This window comes from Pleurodeles waltl, chromosome 11, assembly GCF_031143425.1.
Source record: "Pleurodeles waltl isolate 20211129_DDA chromosome 11, aPleWal1.hap1.20221129, whole genome shotgun sequence".
In the NCBI taxonomy this organism is placed as follows: Eukaryota; Metazoa; Chordata; class Amphibia; order Caudata; family Salamandridae; genus Pleurodeles; species Pleurodeles waltl.
This window is the reverse complement of record NC_090450.1, coordinates 17,353,515-17,375,176: the sequence shown is the minus strand read 5'-3', so window position 1 is coordinate 17,375,176 and position 21,662 is coordinate 17,353,515. Positions and strand designations below refer to the sequence as shown.

Sequence of the window (21,662 nt, the reverse complement as noted above, 5' to 3'; positions counted from 1 at the left end):
TGCTCTCATTCAGCTAAATAAGCAAAGTTAGAGTTTGAATCTTCACACTGCCATATCTTCATCTTGTGCTCTTGTTGCGGTGGGTTTTACTCGCAGGCTCATGTCCCCCTTCCCTTGTGGCATTTCCCTTCTCTGAGTACTCCCAGTCATGCTTTCTTATGTGTGCCTCCCAGCCCAAAGATCTCTCTATGGCTTCCTCCCTCTAGGGAGGCTGGAACTATTGACCCTCCTGTTTTGTTGCTATGCAAGTTTCGTCTAATTTGCACCGGCAAATATCACGTCACATCATGTCTTTACTGTGAACCATTGAATTGGACCATCATGCATTTGTGATTCGGTTGCAATTGTTATAGTGTCAATTACTGTTTGCATCTGCTACGCCTCATTTCCATTGTTATGCAAATTATGATTTTCCCCAGGTTCAATGGAATATTCTGCGCTTCCATGTGGGTCACACGCCCCTCTGGAACACTCTTGGCTTCCTGTATATAGGTCTCATACAAAGGACTGAACCTGCTGTCTGAGACCTGGGAGGAGTTGTGAAAGACTGGACCTGCTCCATTTTCTACCCAGGACAAAAAAGTAGACTCCAAGGCCTTAAGGAGGGCCTACTCTTCAAGCTATAAGGACACAACAAGTTACCAGAGGCCTTTGCCTCAAAACTGGACCTGACCTGGACCCTCCTGGTGGCCCCTGCTGGAAAGAAGTCTGACTCTCCAGTGCTGCTCCTGGGTTCCTGGAATCCTTGACTATGCCTGACTGAACTGAACTTGTCCTTAACACCTTACACTTAGAAACCTTTTGTCTCCTTCAGGAGGAGTGGGACAAACTTGCCAAGTTAATGTGACGAAGGTTTGTTGCTTTTGGGCTGAAGACTCAGGTTTCCCCACCCTGAACTTTTTGACAAAGGCAAATACTGTGCAGAGGGATCTTGCCAACACAGTACCTGTTCTTCTGGAGCTCCCTCCGGCTACAGCCTAGAGCCTAACCCCACTTGAGTCCCAGCTCCAAAAAAGTGACCAAGTGTGAATGATCAAACCTCATCCTGGCAAACGAGCCAAAAGTATCCGTCCAGCGAGGGACCTTTCTCAAGTGCCATTTTTTTTCTCATGCTTTGAGCTATCCTGCAAAAACAACTTCACTGGGTTTGCATCCAATGGCTATCTAACCTTGTGGAAACGTCTTCAGCTACAGCCTACTGTCTTGTCCCACAGAAGATTTTAGACTTCCTTTTTTGAAATTGTATTGAATCTGTATCTGACCCATGCTTAATAAGGATTGACCAGGCCTATATCCTGGTCTCCCACGACCACAATTGGTGTTGAACAAGTTTTATTTTATTTTTATTTTAAACCTTTAGAGGTTCCCCTCATCGGATGTAGCAATTTTGGTGTCATATTATATATTAATTTTTTCTATTTATTTAATTCGGTTTGGAAATGTGTGTTGCGTTTTGACTTTATTACTATTTTGCTATTGCGTAACTGATCGACAGGTTTCCCTAATTTAGGCTTGTATGTTCTGTGCTGTAGCTCCCAGTGGGTTGTACTCAGGAAATTGAGTGATTTATTGGTTCATAATGATAAGGATGGTGTTTATTACATCATGTGAGTAGTTACCCCCCTCATATAATAACCAAATTCCTTACATGTATTTTATGCAGTTGCTTGCACAGGATCAACTCTGGCTTTGTGTGGTGTGAGTGTGCATTTCAGCTTCCATGTGCATGAAGATGCACATTGAATTTAGCCTCAGAGATCCCACAGCAGTATCACTCTGGCATGGTTTTTGGATGCAGCCTACTTCTCGGCAAGATACATGTCAGAAAATCAAAGACCGCTCTGAACTGGTTTGAGTGCCTGGGCAGATGTGCTTCCAGATGTGCCTGAGACAGCTTATCCCCACTCAAGGTGCCTAAGATGTGTACAGCACAATCCACATCTGTATGGCCGTATCTGGAAATTGGAAACACTCAGACAGTTTGGCCTACTTCCTCTTTAATATGCATTAGCAGTTTGTGGTTGCCCCTTTCCCTTTATTGGCAGGAATGCAAGGTAAGTACCCATTGGGGCAAGCTTCTCCACCTTGTAGTTTGTGAGCTAGTGGTAGCTCTCCAGTTACCCATAAGTAGTTCTCCTGTGTGCAGCCCAGTCTAATAAATTAGAAGCTTTTGCTTGTTTGAATTAATGCATGTATACTAAAACTTAAAAGTGTGTATTCATGCCAAAAACGTGTGCATTTGCAGAACTCATGAACGGATATTGGGGAGACATCTTGCTAATATTATCTCGGTGCCAGGCCCACTGCAGCTATGGTTGTTATGCATAACCCATGTACAGGCATTTCACACTGACAAAGCATTTTTTACATTACTGCTGGAAACCGCGTCCATCTTAATCTGGCAGGTCACATAGCCCATGAAAGGGATGGAAACTGCCCCTAGACTGGTTTTAGATATTGGATTGTGAGGCACTTTTGACAGTCTGACAGTGGATGTGCGAGAGTAACTTTCCAATTACTGTCTTCTAAACAGTGATGTCTTTGTGTTGGAGTTGGCCACTACTCTTATGGCTTGGTAGGATGGGGTCCACCAAGAACATCCTGAGGAGGAAACCTGTAGGACCGAGGCTTCCATGAATGATCAAAAAGAGAGCAGCTTGAAAGTGCTAATGAAATCTGTCCCACAGTTTCTGTGTTGAGTTACACTGCTGCATCTGCAATGGTGCCATAAGTTGCATCACATAATGACAAAAGAGTGCACCGCAAATGTAACATATATAATCTTTTTAGAAGAAGTTAAGGAGGAACTGAACAGATGTGACAGTGGCCATATGTAGAAGGGCGAAAGGTAACTTGGGGAAATTTAGTTCATGTAAGAATGTGAGGATGCAAAGGCAGGGGGTGCTGAAAAAGTTTGACACATTCAGCAGGGTGAGGGGAAATGGGGCAGATGCAGGAGGGTGAGTGGATATTGGGCACATGGAGGTGGGCAGGAGGAAGAAAGACAAATAATAGGTGGGTGATGGGTAAATGGTTCACATACCAGTGCAATGGAGATAATGGGAAATGCTGGGATGGAAATATTGAATACATGGCCATATTGCCTGTAAACTGTGTGTCGCTGGAGACTGGGAAATGTTACATGCATCACATGAACATAAAGGATATCGGACACACTAAAGAACAAGGGTTGATAACATGAAAGTGGGCTAGCATGAAAAATGTGCATTATATACCTATGCATATTACAGCTTATTTATTGAGGCACATATTGGCCCTGATAAACACTACATTCTCACTCAAAAATATTTAAAATTAAGTTTATGTATTTATACACAAAAGCAAGAAAGATGTTGAAGCATTCTAATTATTAACAATATCACAGACAATCTAAAAATAAAATGCATTTTAGGTGATGATCTGTAGTTTATCATGAATCTATTATCAAGTCACCCAGAACGTTTCTTTCACCCTCTACAAATAGCAGTCATTAATCTCTGCTCTTCCAACCGCTCAGCTGTGAAACTCACATTTGGCCCCTGCTCACGTGAGAAGTCCCTGGCAGGGAAGGGTAGCACCTGCTCCCAGGTGATTCTGATGGCCCAGAGGGCACTGAATGGTGTGTCCAGTGTTTTGAAGTATGTTGAAATAGATGCCTCAAGGCTGGATTTGAAGTCAGTGGTGGAAGGATTTCTTTGGAAGTCAAAAACCTGAGAAAACCAGAGAAATGTGGTTAATCTTCACCCTCAGACATCATCCTTGTCACCCATATGGCGATTCACTTCATAGCACCTTCTCCACTTATATTGTTTCCATCAGTCAATATTCATGATGAGCACTTGAAAAAGCAAGAGCATGTCCACGAGCTCCGGGTACCACCTTGTCTGTCCCTGATGTGTAGTACATCAGCTATGGTTTTTCAAGCATCACAAATCTGGGCATCCTCCAAATTGACAATCTCCCTCACTCACTCCATTGCTTTTCCTGTTCCTCCCTCATCCATCCTTGTTTTCTCCTTACATACCTTCTCCTCCTTCCTCTGGTCCCTGACATATTCTCTTACACACGCTTTTTGTTTTCTCTGCACATATTGCTAATCTGTGACCCAAACGTATGTCCATAATCCTGGAGGTCACTGCCCTCACTTGATATTAGTAGGGTATTACGTTTTTATTTAGATAAAACAAAGGACATTAGAAAGACCCAACAACACTTGTTCATTTATGGACACATTAGACAAGGGCTAGCCACTTCAAAACAATCCATTGTTAGATGGGTAGCAGCTTTTATTTTACAATGTTACCAACTTTCGAACAAGACATTACCAGGGAAACCTAAATCTCATTTCACAAGGAGGAAACTGCCACCACTGTATAGATTACACATGCTCCCACTGCAGACGTGTGTAAAGCTGCAATATGAAAATCTATTCATACATTCACTAAACCCTGTTGTTTAGACATGGACTTCCAAGTTGATGCTAGGGTTGGGCGGAAGACTCTCAGAAGTCTCTTCAATTGAATATACATTTTTTATGCTGTTCCCATGAAAATCTGCTGTTTGTGTCCACGGTCCGCACAAGCTCTGGGGAAATATTTAAGCATTTATGACTTCCAGTGAAAATCCCACAATGCAATACACCCCAGTACTGTGGTCACCACTTTACACATGAAAGCTCTAATGACAATTCGGGTGGCATTGTAGATACACATGGGCTAGGCTTCATAAGTAAGGTACATTTTGGATCTGACGAGCCACTATGTTCAGGACCTGCGCCTGAGCAACAGGATTTTCACGTGCTGTGTCTGTATTTTAATTTTCTAATTTTCTCTCCACGCCCATGTATTTTGCTCTTTTGTCACTAGATGGTGTAGCTAGGCACTCACAATCCCTACTGCTGATGCAGGAGCCGGAGCATAGTGGCCGCTCTGCTTGGTAGAAATGTGTTATACAACTTTAGTAACTGCCTCCATTTGTGCATTAGCGCTGCACGGTAAACGACTGGTGTTTCTATTGCCCACTTTAATGGTGGTCTATATACCGGCCTCAGAAGGATGGAGGCCTGCATAGCAGGATTTGTGCTTGTCACCCACATGTGACCGCATATGCTAGAAGCCAACATTTAACTTACGGAGCCGTCTCCTGATAGAGTGGAGGTAAGGCGTGTGTGAACGTAACATAATACAAAATAAATAGTGAGAATTTTCTAGAGAATGCAGAACAGCCAATCATTCAAGGTGTTGCAAACATAACAAATATGACTATATGTGAAGGCCATAGGAGGGATGTTCCTATTTATCTGGTCAGGTGTTGAGTGCTTTATAGAAAAGAATCATGCAGGGACACAAGGAGCCCCAAAACAGAGAGCCAGAGACTAACATGAAATAGAATATTGATGAAGACTCATGTCTCACCTCAATAGGGACTGCAGAAAAAAGAAGTTGGATAACTGATGACAGGCTTGACTATAGCTGTACTTTCTTAAAACTGTAGATGACTGAGCAGGTGAGTGATAGAATGGTAAGTGTGGAATACTCAAAGTGATGGTTCTGCTGACATAGACATATCATTCTCCTAAACATTGCTGTCCGCTCCCACTCCATTATTGTGACATTAATTTTGTTAGCTTAACTATAGAGCATTCTAGTTGTGGAGATAAATGTGAAACCACAGGAGGGAAGCAGAACAGCATGAGGACATTACGCATGTCTTCTGCACAAGTGGTTTCTGTTCCTAAAGTCTGTAGTTCTTTCAGAGGAAGTCTTAGGTCCTCATTATAAGTGGCCCTTCAATTCTGGTGGGCCCGGAAATGGCATTTATGGGGTCCATTGGAATTATAAGTTCAGCACCATCTCCATTGCTCAGTGCTTTCCACCCAATGAATTCACCTGCTTTAAGAAAGTGAAGTCTTGTGTGGACTACTTAGGAAAAACAGGCAGTAATTGGCACAGTAAGTCAGATCTCCACTTGTGATTCCACAAATGCTGATAATCCCTTTCCTCCCTCGAACATTACTTGCATCCCTCGTAACAGCAAATCCAGGGGTGGTGAGGAGTCAGAGACTTTTACGGGCTACTCGTGATGCGGTCCATAGTGGGTAGGCAGTCAAATTCTCTACCGCTTTTCTTAAGTGTGGCTGATAATCCTCTTGCTTTAGAAAGCTGGTAAAAACATGGCTCTTTGTCCTGTAATGCCTCAGTAAAAAATTGGATTATTATTTTCCTACGGTAGGGTGGCCTAATAGGTATTTGTGCACTATATAACTACATTTAAATAAATAAAAATAGCTGTTGTATGCTTAAAGAAGGAACATGGCCTGTAAAAACTCATAGAAGTCAGTGTGAAGCTAGTGTTTTCAAGAGGTATGTCTGGTAACCAATGAAGAGGCCACTAATATACACATGGGGGAGATGCATATGGACAGTGAATGCAGCTAATTTCTAGTAAAGTGTGGCCATTTGGTAAAAGATGGTGTTCGGAGCAGAAGGCAAGTGATAATATATGTTATAGTTACCCAGCATATGTGTGGCTGAAATAAGTCGATAGAAGACCACCATTCACATGGTGGAGAAACATTCACTGTATTGCATCCGTAATACACTTGGAAACACCACCACATCTGGACATTAATAAGGTACTTACAGTTTGGGGTACATGATTGGTGCCCAGAGCTGGAGGTGGGAGTTCTGCTACCCGTCAGTCACATTAATAGAATTTCAACCAGACTATTTACCATCAAACTGGCTAATCCCGAGGTAGAGAAAGACAGTCTTTTGGAGATGTCTTTGCTGTTATGGGAAGAGGCGTCTGTGTAGCAGAGGATTTATTATCACCTTACTGGTAAACAGAAATTGTACCATCAGACCTGTGAATCAGCCAGTCCTTTCATCCTTGTGCCTCATAAATTAATATTTATCTGTATTTCTGGAATGCAATTCCCTTGCTGTTTTACACTTCTTTTACTCCAGTCCCAATCCACCTGCCCCTCATTCATTCATTTTCTTTTTTTCGTTGCCTCCCGCTCACACTCTCTCCGACACTCTCTCCGACACTCTTCCACTATCTCCACCTCCCTATATTTCAAAATCTCGCTACACAGCAAAGGTGAAGATGGGATCTCAGCAGAGCTCACCCTGTAGTAAAGTTGTCCACCTCCAGCAGAGAAGTCAGCATCAGCCCAGAAAGCTGCAATCATGGGTGGAGTAGAGAAGTCTGTCTTGAAGAATACATATGGATTTCTAAAGGTGTAAGATGGTTCGTAGCGGTTACGTTGAAATACAATCACACCATTGTCAGTGAACTAGGAGGAATGAAGAAGAAGAAAAAATGAATTGAATATTATTTGTCTTTTTGCTCATAACATCTTATAGCCACACGACTCAAAAGCATACAAACACAATACATAATATGATAAAAAAAGACATTAAAAAAAATGTGCTAAAATTATGTTATACTCAGCAAGTGCAAACAGTACAAGTTAATCTAAGCATAGCAAAATCATTGTAAATGTTCAAGGATTTCCTGCAATTTCTCACCACCCATAAGTAATTTGCCATGATGCTGCAAATAGGTAGAGGAGGTAACGATTGCAGAAACAAATATGCAGTACAAATATGCAGTACAAAATGTTGTTCTCTCAACATAGGTGATATTAAATGCTTCCTCAAAGCTGTATACAATTTACAGAAGAAAACATTATGCATTGTGGTTTGGTCTGACAAATTATCGCATGGGCATTTTTCTAATGCTGCAGACTAATCTTTTGTTAAAACGCTGGTCAAGTGATGGAATATATCCAGTCTAAAGCTAGTTAAACATACCTATGTCGGGCGTTGTGCACAAACCTAAGATATGGTTGAATAATCTAAGTGACCATCATAGTTTGCGTTTTAAAAACACTACGCTTTAACAATTCTTTGGGCAATCTTCGGTCCTCCAGCAGTGTGGGACACCCCCTTTTTAATTATTTTCTGCTAGTGTACTGCAGTGTTTCAGGTAGGTCAAAATTTTCAGAAGGACCAAGGTTTAGACAGACGTGTCTGATATATTTTAACCAAGAAATTTGAAGAAGAAAATTTAAGACAATCTCTAATAACCTCACGATTAAGCCTGGTATACTCAGAGGACCAAATCTTGTGACAGAGAAGGATTGGCTGAATTCTGCCATATCCGTCAAAAGGAGGCCCAGAGTTCAAAGTGGCAGACGAAAGACGAACAACTCCTGTGGACAGAAAGGAGATTCCTAAAAGAGGCATTTTCCACCAGTTGTAGGATTTGGCTGCTGGTATATCCCAAGACTCCCGCCCCTTATAGAGCTGTCAACAGACACGTCGCTTTATAGATGGTTAACATTAGGGGGCTTCTTGCCAAATTTAAATGTAAAGTTAGTCAACACTGTGGTGGTTTTCATAAAATGTGATTTCCTCGTATTAATAGCCTGTTTCCGTGATCCGTCCTCTTCAAAATGCTCATGTATGAAAAAGAAGTAAAATTGATCTTCCTGCCCCCAATCATTATATCACAGCACTTAAAAGACCTCCACCCACATTGCATTATAAAAGTTTTGCCTAAAACACTAAAAGGCCTAGTTCCTGCATGTAATTGACAAAGTTGATGAGTAATCGCTGCAGACCCAGGTGAGTACAGGCCATCTGCACGGTATTTTCAGCATTGAGGGGAAAATGAGTTACTCCAATGTGACTACAGTTCTCCAATATTGGTATCTTGTATAGATTAATATGCTTAAATCATTCCCTGTTGTTGAAGTGGGAGTCCCAGGGTAAAATCAAACAGCAGTAATGAAAATTTGCATATAAGTCAATGTCAAAGTGCGTTCACTTACACAGCTTATTCACATCATTAGAAGACTCAAAGTTCAGCCAATCAGGCAACAGCACCCTTTAAAACCCTCATCACAGAAGCTCCAGTCTCTCAGATTTTCTAGCACAAGTGAGATATATACCAAGAGGACATAAGGGGAGCCTTTAAGGGGAGGAGGATGGGTCACTCATGAATCTATTAAAGATGCTAATATTGGAGAACTACAGTCACAGGTAAGTAACTCATTTTCTTCTCCAGTATTGGATCTTTCATAGATTCACATGCTTGAATGAGAACAGCAAGCAGTTATTGTAGTTGCACAGTTTGTGATTTGAATACCATTTGAGGATGGTGGCTAACAGCGTTATCTAGTCTCATATAAATACTTAAACATAGTTATGTGATTGTCTGCTGTATATGAGAATGTGTTTATATATATATATAGATAGATCGATAGATATACTTATATACACACGAAACTAAGTATCCAAAGTAACAGGTTCACCATATTGAAATAGATGGCAAAAGAGTTTCTCAGTTTCCTGAATCTGTTTGATGCGATGCAGGTGCCATTTAAGACCTCTTTTAAGGTCAAGCATATGCAAATATCTTTCTGCTGTAGATACCGGATTTGGGAAAAAGGTTTGTAGTATGATTGGTTCATTGAGATTAAACTGTGATGGAACCTTGGGAATTAATTTTGGATAAATCCTAAGGATTACATAATCCTCTGTAAACCGTAAAAAGATTCCTACATTGTGAAAGCTTGTATCTCACTAACTCTTTTATAGCTCACTTCAGCGCCAACAGTACAGCTACCTTCCAAGGGAGAAATTGATGGTCCGCTTTGTGATTGGGTTTGAACGGAGTTTTGATAAGTTGCGAGAGAACTACATTGAGGTGCCATTCCGGGGGAGGAGCTCATATCGGAGGGAAAACCCTAAACAATCCCTTCATGAATTGCTTGATGATCCTTGTTGAACACAGTGGGAGAGGGTTTGAGGAGCGTCTATATCTTGATATTGCAGTGAGGTGTACCTTCATAGATGCATGAACCAACCATGAACAAGCAAGAGAGAGAAAATAAGGTAGGATCTGCTCTGGTGATGCTTCTAAAGGATGCAGGTTGGATTGCTGACACCATAAGCAGAACAGTTTCCATTTTAGTTTGTATGTCGTGGTGGTGCAGTCTGCTCTTGTTTTTGAGAGGATATCCCTGCCGTTTTGGGGGATATTCATATACTGGAACTCATGGAATTCAGGAGCCATGCACGTAAGTGGGGAGAATCTGGGTCTAAATGTAGGTCCTGGATTGGTTCACCATCAGTAGTGTGCCCGTGGTCAGAAGGTGAATGGGCGCAGACTGCAACAGGAGATAAAGCCCTGTGAACCAATTTTGCCTGGGCCACCTGGGAGGAATAAGGATAAGGCAACATCTTTCATCTTGCTGAGAACCTTCGGTATGAGAGCGATGAGGGGAAAGGTGTATGCATAGATCCTGGACCACCTGATCAAAAAGGCATTCCCCACGACCCTGGGAGTGGGTGCCGACTTAAGTAGAACTGGAATTTGTTGTCCTGTTTGTCATTAAGAAATCTGATGCCGGTTTGCCCCAAAGCCAGAATATTCTATCCAGCTGCGACTGATTCAGTTCCCAGTTGTGGTAACTGTCCTTGGTTCTGCTGAGTGTGTCCGCCAAGATGTTTGTTCCAGATACATGCTTGGCCCTGAGAGTGACCTTGTGTGTTGCTACCCAGCCCCAGATTTCTTGGTCTTCCTGGGAGAACGTCAGCGGTCTTGTACCACCTTGCTTGTTGATATAGTGTATGCTGATTGTATTGTCTGTGCGTACCAGCATTGAAGAACCTGGTATCTGTGGTAGGAAAGCCTGGAGAGTGAGAAAGATAGCCTTGCGCTCCAGGAAGTCTATATGCATGTTTTTTACCAGTGGTCTTTTGGAGGGTAGACAATTTTCCTTGAATCTACAGGTCTTGTAGGGAGGCATCTGTACTGATGACAGAGGTAGGTATTAGAGTCAAAAAACGAGGCCCTTCTAGAGATGAGAGACCTAGGACCACCATGCTAGTGTTTCTAACATCCTTAGTGTGATACTGATTAGGTCCTCGAAAGACCCTACCATCTGTTTTTGTAGGTCCTCCTTTAATCGTCTCATTTTAAGGCACGCAAAGGGACTAGATTGATTGCGAAGGAGATCATGACCAGCAGGGACTTGTACAGACTGACTGAAACAGACTTTTTTCTGGGGATTTTGATAGTCAGATGTTGTAGCCTTTGTTGTCTGTCCTGGGAGAGAAAAGCTTTGTCTTGGATGGTATTCAGGGTGAAGCCCAGAAACATTATCCTTTGTGTTTGAATAGCTGATGACTTCTGTTGATTAACTGTGAGACCCAGTTTGTGAAACTGTGCTGCAAGCCTCTGTAGCCTTGGATGCTTGCAAAGGTGTCTGGGCTTTTTGCAGCCAGCCGTCCAGGTAGGAGAATACCAGATCACCTTCTTTTCTGAGAACAGCTGCTACTGGGGCAAGCCATATGGTGAAAATGCAGGGAGCTGACTTGAAGCTAAATGGAAGGACTCTGAACAGGTAATGGGTGCCAGCTATGGTGCAGGAAAGATATTAGTGATGCTTGGGATGTATGTGGATGTAGACATATACATCCTGTAGGTTGAGAGTTGACATATAGGGCCTGATTACAACTTTGGAGGAGGGTGTTAATCCGTCCCAAATGTGACGGATATCCTACCCACCGTATTACGAGTTCCATAGGATATAATGGACTCGTAATACGGCGGGTGGTATATCCGTCACATTTGGGACGGATTAACACCCTCCTCCAAAGTTGTAATCAGGCCCATAGTTTCTGTGGTTTAGGAGTTGCAGGATGTGTGAGAGAGTGACCATGCAAAAGGATTGTTTTGGTAGAGATGTGTACAACTTCCTGAGGTCTCGGATGGGTCTCCATTCCTGTGATTCCTTTTTCATGAGTGGAAACCCATGCCTTTCTGGGAATTCTTTTTTTTTTTATATTGCTCCCTTGGTGAGCAGGATAAGGGCTTCTTTTTTCAGTAAGTGAAGATGAGAGAGCGTGCCTCCCCTTGGTGGATAGTTTGGCGGTCTCTTGATAAACTCCTGGTGACATACATAGGTGAGGAGATCCAATACCCACCTGTCTGAAGTTATTTGTCTCTGTTGATGGCGGTAGTTTGAAATGTTTGCACTCATGGGATGAAAAGAGGTGGGGGTTGCCGGCACCTGAAAGAGGTCAGTTTGTGACCAGTGTTACTAGTCTGTCTGGGTTGTTTCTGTTGAGGACACTGTTTTGTGCATACCGCATACCGCAGTGGGTGGTGGACAGTAGGGCTGTTGCTGATAGGCAGGTCTATACTGTGATCTGAAGGGCTGCTGGTATTGGAAGCATTGGTATTCTCCTCTGTAGGTCAAAAAACCTCCTCCTTGTGCCCCTTAAAACTTTCTAAACTGTTAGATGGCAACGGATTTAGCCATAACGGTGTCTGTCTTGATGGTCAAAAGCGCATCATCTGCATGTTTGCTTAACATTGTTTGCCTATTGTAGGTCAGATCCAGGATCTTGGATTAAACTCCTGTCTGGAAGCGTGTTGCTTTGTGCCAGCCTTGCCATCACAACACTGCTGCTCCTGCCAAAATCCAGTTGAGGCTATGTACATAACACAGTCTATTATCTCATAAGACATGCACTCACCTTCTTGTAAGTTCTTCCTTGCCTCTGTTTTTTTTTGTCTTTAGGCACTAGGTCAATGAGGGCATCGACTGACCACATCCGCCTATTGTAGTGGCCTAAGACAGAGAGAAAATTGGTTGCACGAACTGTGATGGTAGACATGGTGGAGAATCTCTTCCCTATGTTGTCCAAGCACCTGCCTTCCTTGTCTGGTGGAGCTGAGATGGAAGTGGAAGGATTTTTAGAGCGACACTTTACCACTTGTGAAATAACAGAATCTGGTTTTGGATGTCCTGTGAGGCAAGCAGGAGAATCTTCTGGGGCCTTGTATTTCTTGTCAGTATGTGGTAAAACCGCTGCCAATGTTGCCAGGTTCTTCGTAATCATTATCCACAGCTCCCCATAGATATTCTATAATTGGCATGATATGGACTGATTTCTTATCTGCTCTTTAAAATCATATAGGAAGCAGTCGGACTGCTTAATCGAAATTGGTAGGTCAAACCTCGCTGTAGCCAGTTTCATTAGATTATGAATCCTCGATTGCTGTTGAAAGGGCTTTGGCATGAGTTTTATGCCTTGTTGTCGACGGTTCTAAGGAGAATGTATGTGGGTGATCTCCAGCCCTAATAGATGGTGTTTTATGCTCAGAGGAGGCAGTCTCTGAGGAGGTAATAGGTGTTGGAGTCCCTTTAGAAAATGCATTGCAGTGGGTAACTTGAACAAAGAAGGTTGGTCTGACAACCACAAGAAAGCAGAAATGGCTGAAAGATAACATTTGACAGTGACCAAAGCAGATTCCTGCTGGGCAAGAGAAAATGGAAATAACAAACTTGCAATAAGGCTGCAGAAAGAGGGTCACCTCTAGGAGTCACAACTTATCACAAATTGTTCCCAATGCCAGGCATATACTTGGTGGAGGGACACCTGGCTGCCAGAGTAATATTGGAGGCTTTGAGGGGAAGTTCTAAAGCTGTCAACTGCCACAGCCTAATCTCTAAGCATGAAACATGAGCATTTGCATGTTCAAGTCCAGCATCCTTCCCTGCTGCTGTGACAGAAGATTTCTCCCTGAGTTGGCAGCCTGATCAAATGACCAGTGCTCATGCTCAGGAGTTCAGGATATCAAGCTCTCTGCACTCAATCCAGAACCTAAGGAATGACTTGAGCCAGGACATTCCTGATCTTCTTGAGAACTCTGGGCAGAAGTGGTACTGGCAGAAAGGCACACAGAAGGCCTGAGCTCCACTTGAGATTAAATGCCTCTCTGAGCAAGAGTGGCCTTGGAAACTCCAGCATGTAGAATTGCCAACATTCAGCAGTGGCAAACATATCTAACCAGATTCTCCCCAGTCTCAGAAGAAACCGTGCAACTCCTCTGGATGGAGACACAATTCAGGATCCAATAAGCATCAATGACTGAGTTCACTTGCCTTAGTGATCAGAGAGCCTGCCACATGTTGAACTGCCAGGGAAATGACCTAACGTTCCAGCCATGTCCAGAAACACAGGGTCTCTTGACATAAGGTCCACAGCCCCACTTCCCTGTTTGTTGCAGTACCACATGGCAGTGGTGTTGACAGTGAACACCTGCACCAGCCTTTCCTTAATCGAAAGAAGAAAGGTATCCATTGCTAGTCAGTTCTCCTGTAGCTCCAACAAGTTGATGTGGAACCCAGACTCCACTGGAGAGTAGAATCCTCTGAACTGCACATCTCCAAGATGACCCCGCCAGCCAGGGAGTGAGGCATTTGTTACCAAAGTCAGCTCTACCTGGGCAGGGGATGGGGACTGCCATTGTTTGTTAGCCATAACTGCAGGTCTTTTGCAGTTTTCTCTGAAATCTGCCACAGGTCAGAGAGATTCCCCTGATGCTGCTCCCACTAGTATTTCAGGTTCCACTGCAGAGCCCGCATTTGCCAACAGGCATGCATCACTACCAGCAGACCATGAGACCTAACTGCCTCAGTCATTCTGTCCGAAACCGGGGATAGAGGCTGAAACATTGGAATCATAGCCTAAATATCCTGAACTCGTCGTTCCAAAGGATAGGCCCAAACTGCACCATGTCCAGAACAGCTCCAATGAAAGAGGGAGTCTGAGAAGGAGTCAGGTGTGACTTTGATAGTGAACCGCAGGTAGAGCAGGAGGATTGCCTAGTCTGGAAGTGGGAGCTGACTGCCTGAGGGGAGCCTGCCTTCGACAGCCAGTCGGAGTCGAGGAAGACTAGAACCCCTGATCTCTGCAAGTGTACTGCAACCACCGCCATCACCTTGGTGAACACCCGAGAGGCACTGGTAAGGCCAAAGAGGAGCACAGTGAACTGATAATTCTCGTCACCCACCATGAATTGCAGGTAAGGCCTGCAAGCAGGCGGGACAGGGATCAGAAAGTAGGTCTCCTGCAAGCCCACTGTGACCATCTAGTCTCTAGGGTTGAGGGCAGACAAATTCTGAGGCAGTGTATGAATCTTCAACCTCATTTTCAAGATGAAGTTGACAGGGTGCAGGTCTAGAATAAGGCTGAGGCCTCTGTCCTTTTTGGGAACCAAAAAGTAGCAGGCATAACAACCATGATCTAAGTCTGATACCAGCACTCTCTCAATGGCTCCTTTAGCTAAAAGAGCCAGCACATTCTGATGGAGCAAAGTAAGATAGTCCTTCATCAGCTGGTTGTGAGAAGGTGGCATAGGTGGTGGGGTTACTAAAAAAGGGATTAAGTAACCCCGCTAGATGATTTGGAGTACCCACTTGTCCGATGTTATGGACTGCTAGCGGGACAGGTGTTGGTAAGCTCGGCCTTCCACTATGTGCCTGTGATGGTATGAGGGCAAACTAAAGGGGTGTGGAGGCTGTGGCTACTGGGTTGTGACGGACTAGCCTGACCTTTGGCAGGCGGTCCCATGTGGTATGTAGGAACTGCATTCAAAGTGACAAAAAGGCAAAGAAGCATGTTGGTTTTGGTGGCCGGGCATTAAAGCAAGCAGGTGGTAATCCCTACTGTAGCCATGGACAGAGCAAAATGCACACTGGGGTTGGCAGGAGCCATGAACAGATCTAAAGACCTGTCCATATCCCGACTGTGTTTAAAGCACCTAAAGTGCTCCTTTGAGTCTGCCTTATTGCGAAAAAGGCGAGAGGCGTCATAAGACATGTCCATGAGGGGAAACTGAACATCCCCTCAATTGCTAGTAGTTCTCCACAATGTACGGCACTAATTACACCATCTCTCTGCCTAGCGAGTTAGTCGTGTCCAACTCACAGAATGGTGATTTTTATTCCATGTTGCCTGTGGGCAATAGCTTGGGTATGCATTTTTCAAGCCTCCTCTGAGATCATGGGCAGAACCTGTGAAGCCGAATCCCACACATTGTGGGTCTTTTGGTCCAAAAGGGTAGTGGTGTCCTACGACCGCAGTGCTAGGCCGGTGGAAGAGAACATGCTCTTGCTAAAAGTGTCCAATCTTTTGGATTCCTAGCCGGTGGAATGGTAGGGAATGTGTCAGGTTTAGGTTGGGAGGTGAAGGCTTGCATCAGAAGAGGGATGATGACGGAGAACAATTGTCTTGTGCTCAGGAGCCCCCTGTACAAAACCTGAACCCGCCTCAAGCAGGACCTCCGTAAGGGCTTCATTATGCAGAAGCAAAGGATCAGACAGGGCATCTCCCAATTGAAGCACCTCTGTCGAGAAGATTATTTTGACTGCCATTGAAGGCAACTGACTGTCCAGGATCTCAGCTACCCTCCTCACCACTATTGCAAAAGAAGCTCTCTCCTCCATAGTCAAAATAGGAGGAGAGACCAAGCCAGTGTCTGCTGAGGTGTCCAAACCACTGGCACCCTACCAGTTCCTGTGGTTCGTCAAGGGGTTTGTGTTATCCACATGGGTCCACCCACCACTCCCAATCATCCCCCTCACCAGGCCTATCAAAAGAAAAAGGCACTGGCTCGGACTCGGAAAGTGTGTACTGGCTGGCACTAGAGTCAGCATTGGACTGTGCCAATCCTTGTGCCTAACTGACTTAGAGGACGGTCCTGCTGGCAAGAATCCAGTATGGGACCCTTCCAAACCTCTTTCACATGCCAGAGGGGTCAGGCCACCCATATTTAAGGTGCATAGCCTCATAAGAGTTGTGCGGGGGTGCCTCTGGAAAAACTCTGGGAGGTACGGAGAGGACCCAGGCACAGGCTTCACAGTGGAGCAAGAGAGCTCAAATGGTGTTGTCATTGTCATGCCTCGTCTAAGGATATGGACCAGCCAAAAATGGCTTTGACTTCTTTGACGACTTCTTTTTATTGTATTCACCCAACGACTTGGACTGTGATGATGGAGATCTTGAATGTCACGGGGTCATCCGATGTCAGGTAGCAAGGAGATTCAAAGAGGGCTTCCACAACAGTAACGACATGTGGTAGGGCAGTCCTTGCAGGTCTTGGAGTCATAGTCCCACTCCAAGCACCGCAGACAGAGAGTGGGTCTATCATAGACATCTGGCACCACAGGGTTTGTATTCCATTGTGTTTTTTTAGGGGACATCCTTAGCACACCAGGAGACAAGTCTTGAAAAATATCTTAAACAAAATGTCAAAAAAAAGTCTGTCAAAAATTGACTGGGGGTAGTTCTTTCGCTGACTGGTTTAGAAAGAAAAGAATATATGTCGGGGATGGCACCTATTTAGGCACCACACATGTCAGTTCCAGTACGGAAGTGGACACTGACATGGAGCTGAACTACACCACCTACTGGCACTCAGGTATATACTTTTAAAGATTTTCCAGATCCAATCTGTCATCTGGGGATAATTCTAAGGTAACAATCTGAGACTAGAAGACTCTCTCAGATATATAAAAGACCTGCGGAGGACTGTATACAAATAGTGTGTATCCATAGTTTGGGGTGATAACCCTATCTGTGTTTACTTCAAGCTTCAGTTTACCAGTAGAGATAACCATGTCTGTCATACTGAATTAATCTGCAATGTTAGGGGATATGGTATCTGGAAACATGCCAACTGTCCACCTTATTCCTACTATCAAATTATGTTACCAGAGAAGTCCCCTTTAAATTAGTCAGACAGAATAAATATACTTTTTATCTTATATACTTCAGCCCATCATAAATCATTTAAACTAATAATTCTGACAAGATTAAACTTCTTATATAACATTCTGGTCGCCTTTTACCAACAAACAATTCCAACCTGATAAATGTTTTTAACCACTGTTCATATTTTATTTAAGTAAATCAATATTTAGAAAAATTGTGTAACACTACTCACCGTTCTTTAAAACTCCAGCAAATACATTTTAGTCCCTTTTCTAGATACTAACATACTAGATACAACATTTTAGTACATTAAAACAACTTGAGACCAAACTGTTTAACACGGTTTAAAACAGTAAATAAAAATGTTTGATTGAAGAGCCATAGTCTAATTCTAAATCAAAATAATTTGTAGAAAATGTCCCAGCTTCATTTAAATTCATCTACAAATGTTAGGTTCAGTCAACTAAAGCTACATTTACAGAATGTCTTTTGGCAGTTCTAACCTTTTTTTGTCAACAGATAGTTTTGGAACACGGAGAAGTAAAAAACAATGAAACCTGCTCAAAATATGGGCAATTCCCTCTTTTGGCCAGATATGTTCCGAAGTAAAACATGTATCTGGATCTTATTTGGTTATTCTTGTGATCATCTTAATGCACACAGGGCAGAGTGTAGCAGCTGAAAGTTTTCTCTTGCACAATCTATTTTGATACATTTTATGTAGAGAATAAGTAATATGCACTTGACTGTTTTAGGATAGAGTGAAGGCATATGTCTGCTGTTATATTTATAATCACTGCAAACAGCAGGAGTGTTCTAGAAATTTTTTCAAAATGTAACTTTTCTGGGCAAACCATTGACTGATGCTATATTAGGCTGAATTGATTTCCAACTGACTTGTGATACTTTCACATACTTTGTGTAATAAGAAATCTCTGTACCCTCAAACAAAGATCCTTTCTTTCCTATAGCTAGTTTGGCTACACTGCCAGTTTGTGTATGATACTAGAGAAGGTCCTAGTAGGAGAAAGATAAAAAGTAACCCCATGTACCCTTATCTCCATGTGGCTTCTTTGTCCTATGGTCTACTACTGTGGTGAGCCATTCCGCAAGTGGAGGGAGGTGCTCCCCAGACAGTGCCACAGAGTCTAACATTTATGAAACTTGAACCCACTTGTATTGCAGCTCACTCTTCGTTCCTTATTGTCTAATCCTGCAATCTTGCACTGGAGCTAATGAGTCCTGGGATGCCCATTCTGATGCTGAAGAATTTCAGGATACTCACGTAAAGGCTATTGTAGAAGTCTTTGTCGAAAGGGAATCCAATCGGGATGCTGATAAATTGTGAAGTGAAATCCTGCCTGAGCTGTGTTGCTCTCCAGTCTCCACTGTAGTCAAAGAGCCTAATCTCTGGAAAATAAAGTGAGGTAGTTTTAAAATTGAATAGAGGGAATCATTTACAAAATGAATGATCTTTATGAACAGTTGTAACTATGACATCTTACAGTGGTTTTACCAACAAAAGAATTTCATATACAATGTCAATAAACACTGACGTTGAGAAGGCAACATAACTTGAGCATAACATGTGGAGCACACATTTTTATATATGTAGTTTTATGATGATAAATTAATGTACAGGGTATATATATATATATATATATATATATATATATATATATATATATAGAGAGAGAGAGAGAGAGTGAGAGTCACTGAAAAAAACAAAGGTTACACAGACATTATATTTAGGAAATAGAATAAAAAAACATATAAATTAACTTAAAAAAAACAAAGGTTCCAGGGACTTTATAGTTAGGCTCACATTTTAAACGTACCAAATCCTAGAAATTCACCTGTTATAGGTAGAGTTATGTCAAGTAACTATAACTCATGCACTAAGGTAACTATAACTCGCACCCCTGCAATGCACAGTTTTTCCATAAAAAATCTTAATGCAAATATTGCATTAATATTATCAGTTATGTCATGCGTGCCATAATTTATGGGGTAATCTGTCCTCCAACCTTGTAGAGGGAGATCCTGTCTGCATGGCAACCTCTTCTGTAGTCCTTCTGATCAGTATAGTAGATCTGGAATCCACCGCTGGTGAGACCATTCTGGAGCTACGAGGATCATCCTGGTCCTCGATCTGTACAACATGTTCATTATTGTTGCTGTCAGCGGAGTTGGGGGAAACGTGTAGTGACAGTTCCCTGACCAGTCTTTCAAAAGTCTTTCTTGCCCTTTGATCCTGGTCGGGAGAAACTGGATGCATAGTCTAGGCATTTTTGGTGGTTTTGTCTGCAAACAAGTCTATTTGTGGAAGCCCCCATTCCCGAAAAATGTTTAGTATGACATCTCTGTTTAGGATCCAGGCATGGTATTTGTGACTGAGAGAGTCCACTTGGGTGTTTCGGACTCCTGGCAGATGAATGGTTCAAATAGTTAACTTCCTGGCTATTAGCCAGTTCCAAATGGTCTGCTCCTCCAAAGATAAGAAACGAGAATGAGTCCCCCTTGTTTGTTTAAGTAATGCATCATGGTTGTGTTGTCTGTTTGGACCAGGAGAGTGCCTGTTGTTGTGGATGGATAAAAAGGCTTGCAGGCTAGATGGACTGCCCTCAGCTCCAGCATGTTGATGTGATATTGCTGTTCCTTGTCTGACCACAATCCTTGGGTTTACAGGGGACCCATGTGGACATCCCACCCCTGAAGGGAGGCATCCATGATGAATTTGTGTCGGAGGGTCCTGGTGAAAAGGGACTCCCACCAGTAGGTTTTGATGGTCAGTCCACCAAGAAAGCAATTGCAGCGCATCTTGTGAGGGGTCAGCTTCTTTTCCCAGCAGTCTGATAACTGAATCCACTGATCCTCCAGTGTTTGTTGCAGAGGATTCCTGTGCAACCTGGCACGTGGAATGATGAAAATGTGAGAGGCTATCGATCCTAGAAGAGATGCCACCTGTCTGGCTGACGGATGACGGGTGTGCTGGAGATTGTGACACTCCAGACTGATTCAGTATAACATCTCCTCTGAAGGATACACTCTTGCAGGCTTTGTGTCCAGAGATAGGACTAAGTAGTGTATTGTTTGGGATGGAGTGTGTATCAATTTTCTGAAACTGATTCGGAGACCTAGGTTTTGTAGGGTATTGCCGAAGGTATGGTAATGCCTTTCCTACTGGGACGGGGAGGACCTTTTTATTAACCAGTTGTCTAAGTAGGGGTACACAAAAATCCATTTCCTCTTCAGTTACTCTGCCACTATGGCCATGCATTTCGAGAATGTGCGAGGTGCTGATTTCAGGCTGAATGGTAGTACTTTGTATTGGTAGTGTTGGGATGCTACTTTGAAGAATAGGAACTTCTGATGCACTATGGTGATTCAAATATGGAAGCAGGCATCCTGTAGGTCAATGGAACACATCCACTCCCCCTGATAGAGTTGGGGAAAAATCTGGTAAAAGGCCACCGTCCTGAATTTTTCTTTGAGTATGAATTTGTTCTTAAATCCGTAATGGGTCAGAAGTCTGTTTTGGCTTTTGTTTCCTTACTACGAAATAGTGGGAGTAAATTTCCTGTCCCCTTTGCGATAATGGAACCTCCTCTATGGCCTTCTTTTGTGGCAGACTGGTGACTTCGTCTTGCAGGAGGACTCGCTGATGACATGATGCTTTTGTAGGTGGGACAGCGGGAGGAAGAAACTTGAATCAAAGTGAGTAGCCCTTTTGAACAACATTCAAGACCCACTTGTTGTTTGTGATGGAGCGCCATTCGTCCAGGTACCTGATGATACTTCACGCCCCTCCCCCCCAACAGGAGCAGGTAACAGAAAAGGGGAAAGCGAGGGCTCATTGCTTGGCTGGTGTTTTGGAAGAGGACACTTGTTGACAATGAGTTCCTCTCCCTCGAGCTGGGCTGCAGCAATGAAAACGGGATCGGGCTTGGTGCTGCTGGTGCATAAACCAGTGAGGGGTTTGAGTCCTCTGTGATAAGATCCCTTATCATAAGGCTTGTATCGTCTTCAGAATTTCTTCTGTTTCTCAAGACTCACAGGATTGAGCATATCCGTCAT

At 43.3% G+C, this 21,662-nt stretch overlaps 1 protein-coding gene across 5 annotated transcripts in view; it reads right to left on the bottom strand.

The window, feature by feature from the left end:
- The window catches only part of LOC138265246 (mucin-4-like), a 422,755-nt gene that overhangs the window by 314,925 nt on the left and 86,168 nt on the right, over window positions 1–21,662 (bottom strand). For all 5 annotated transcript variants that reach the window (XM_069212831.1, XM_069212835.1, XM_069212833.1 and 2 more), the window contains exons 28-30: window positions 18,871–18,995; window positions 7,133–7,300; window positions 3,531–3,710 (exon numbers count right to left, since the gene is read on the bottom strand). In XM_069212831.1, the coding sequence (XP_069068932.1) occupies window positions 3,531–3,710; window positions 7,133–7,300; window positions 18,871–18,995 (473 nt within the window). The remainder of the gene's footprint in view (window positions 1–3,530; window positions 3,711–7,132; window positions 7,301–18,870; window positions 18,996–21,662) is intronic.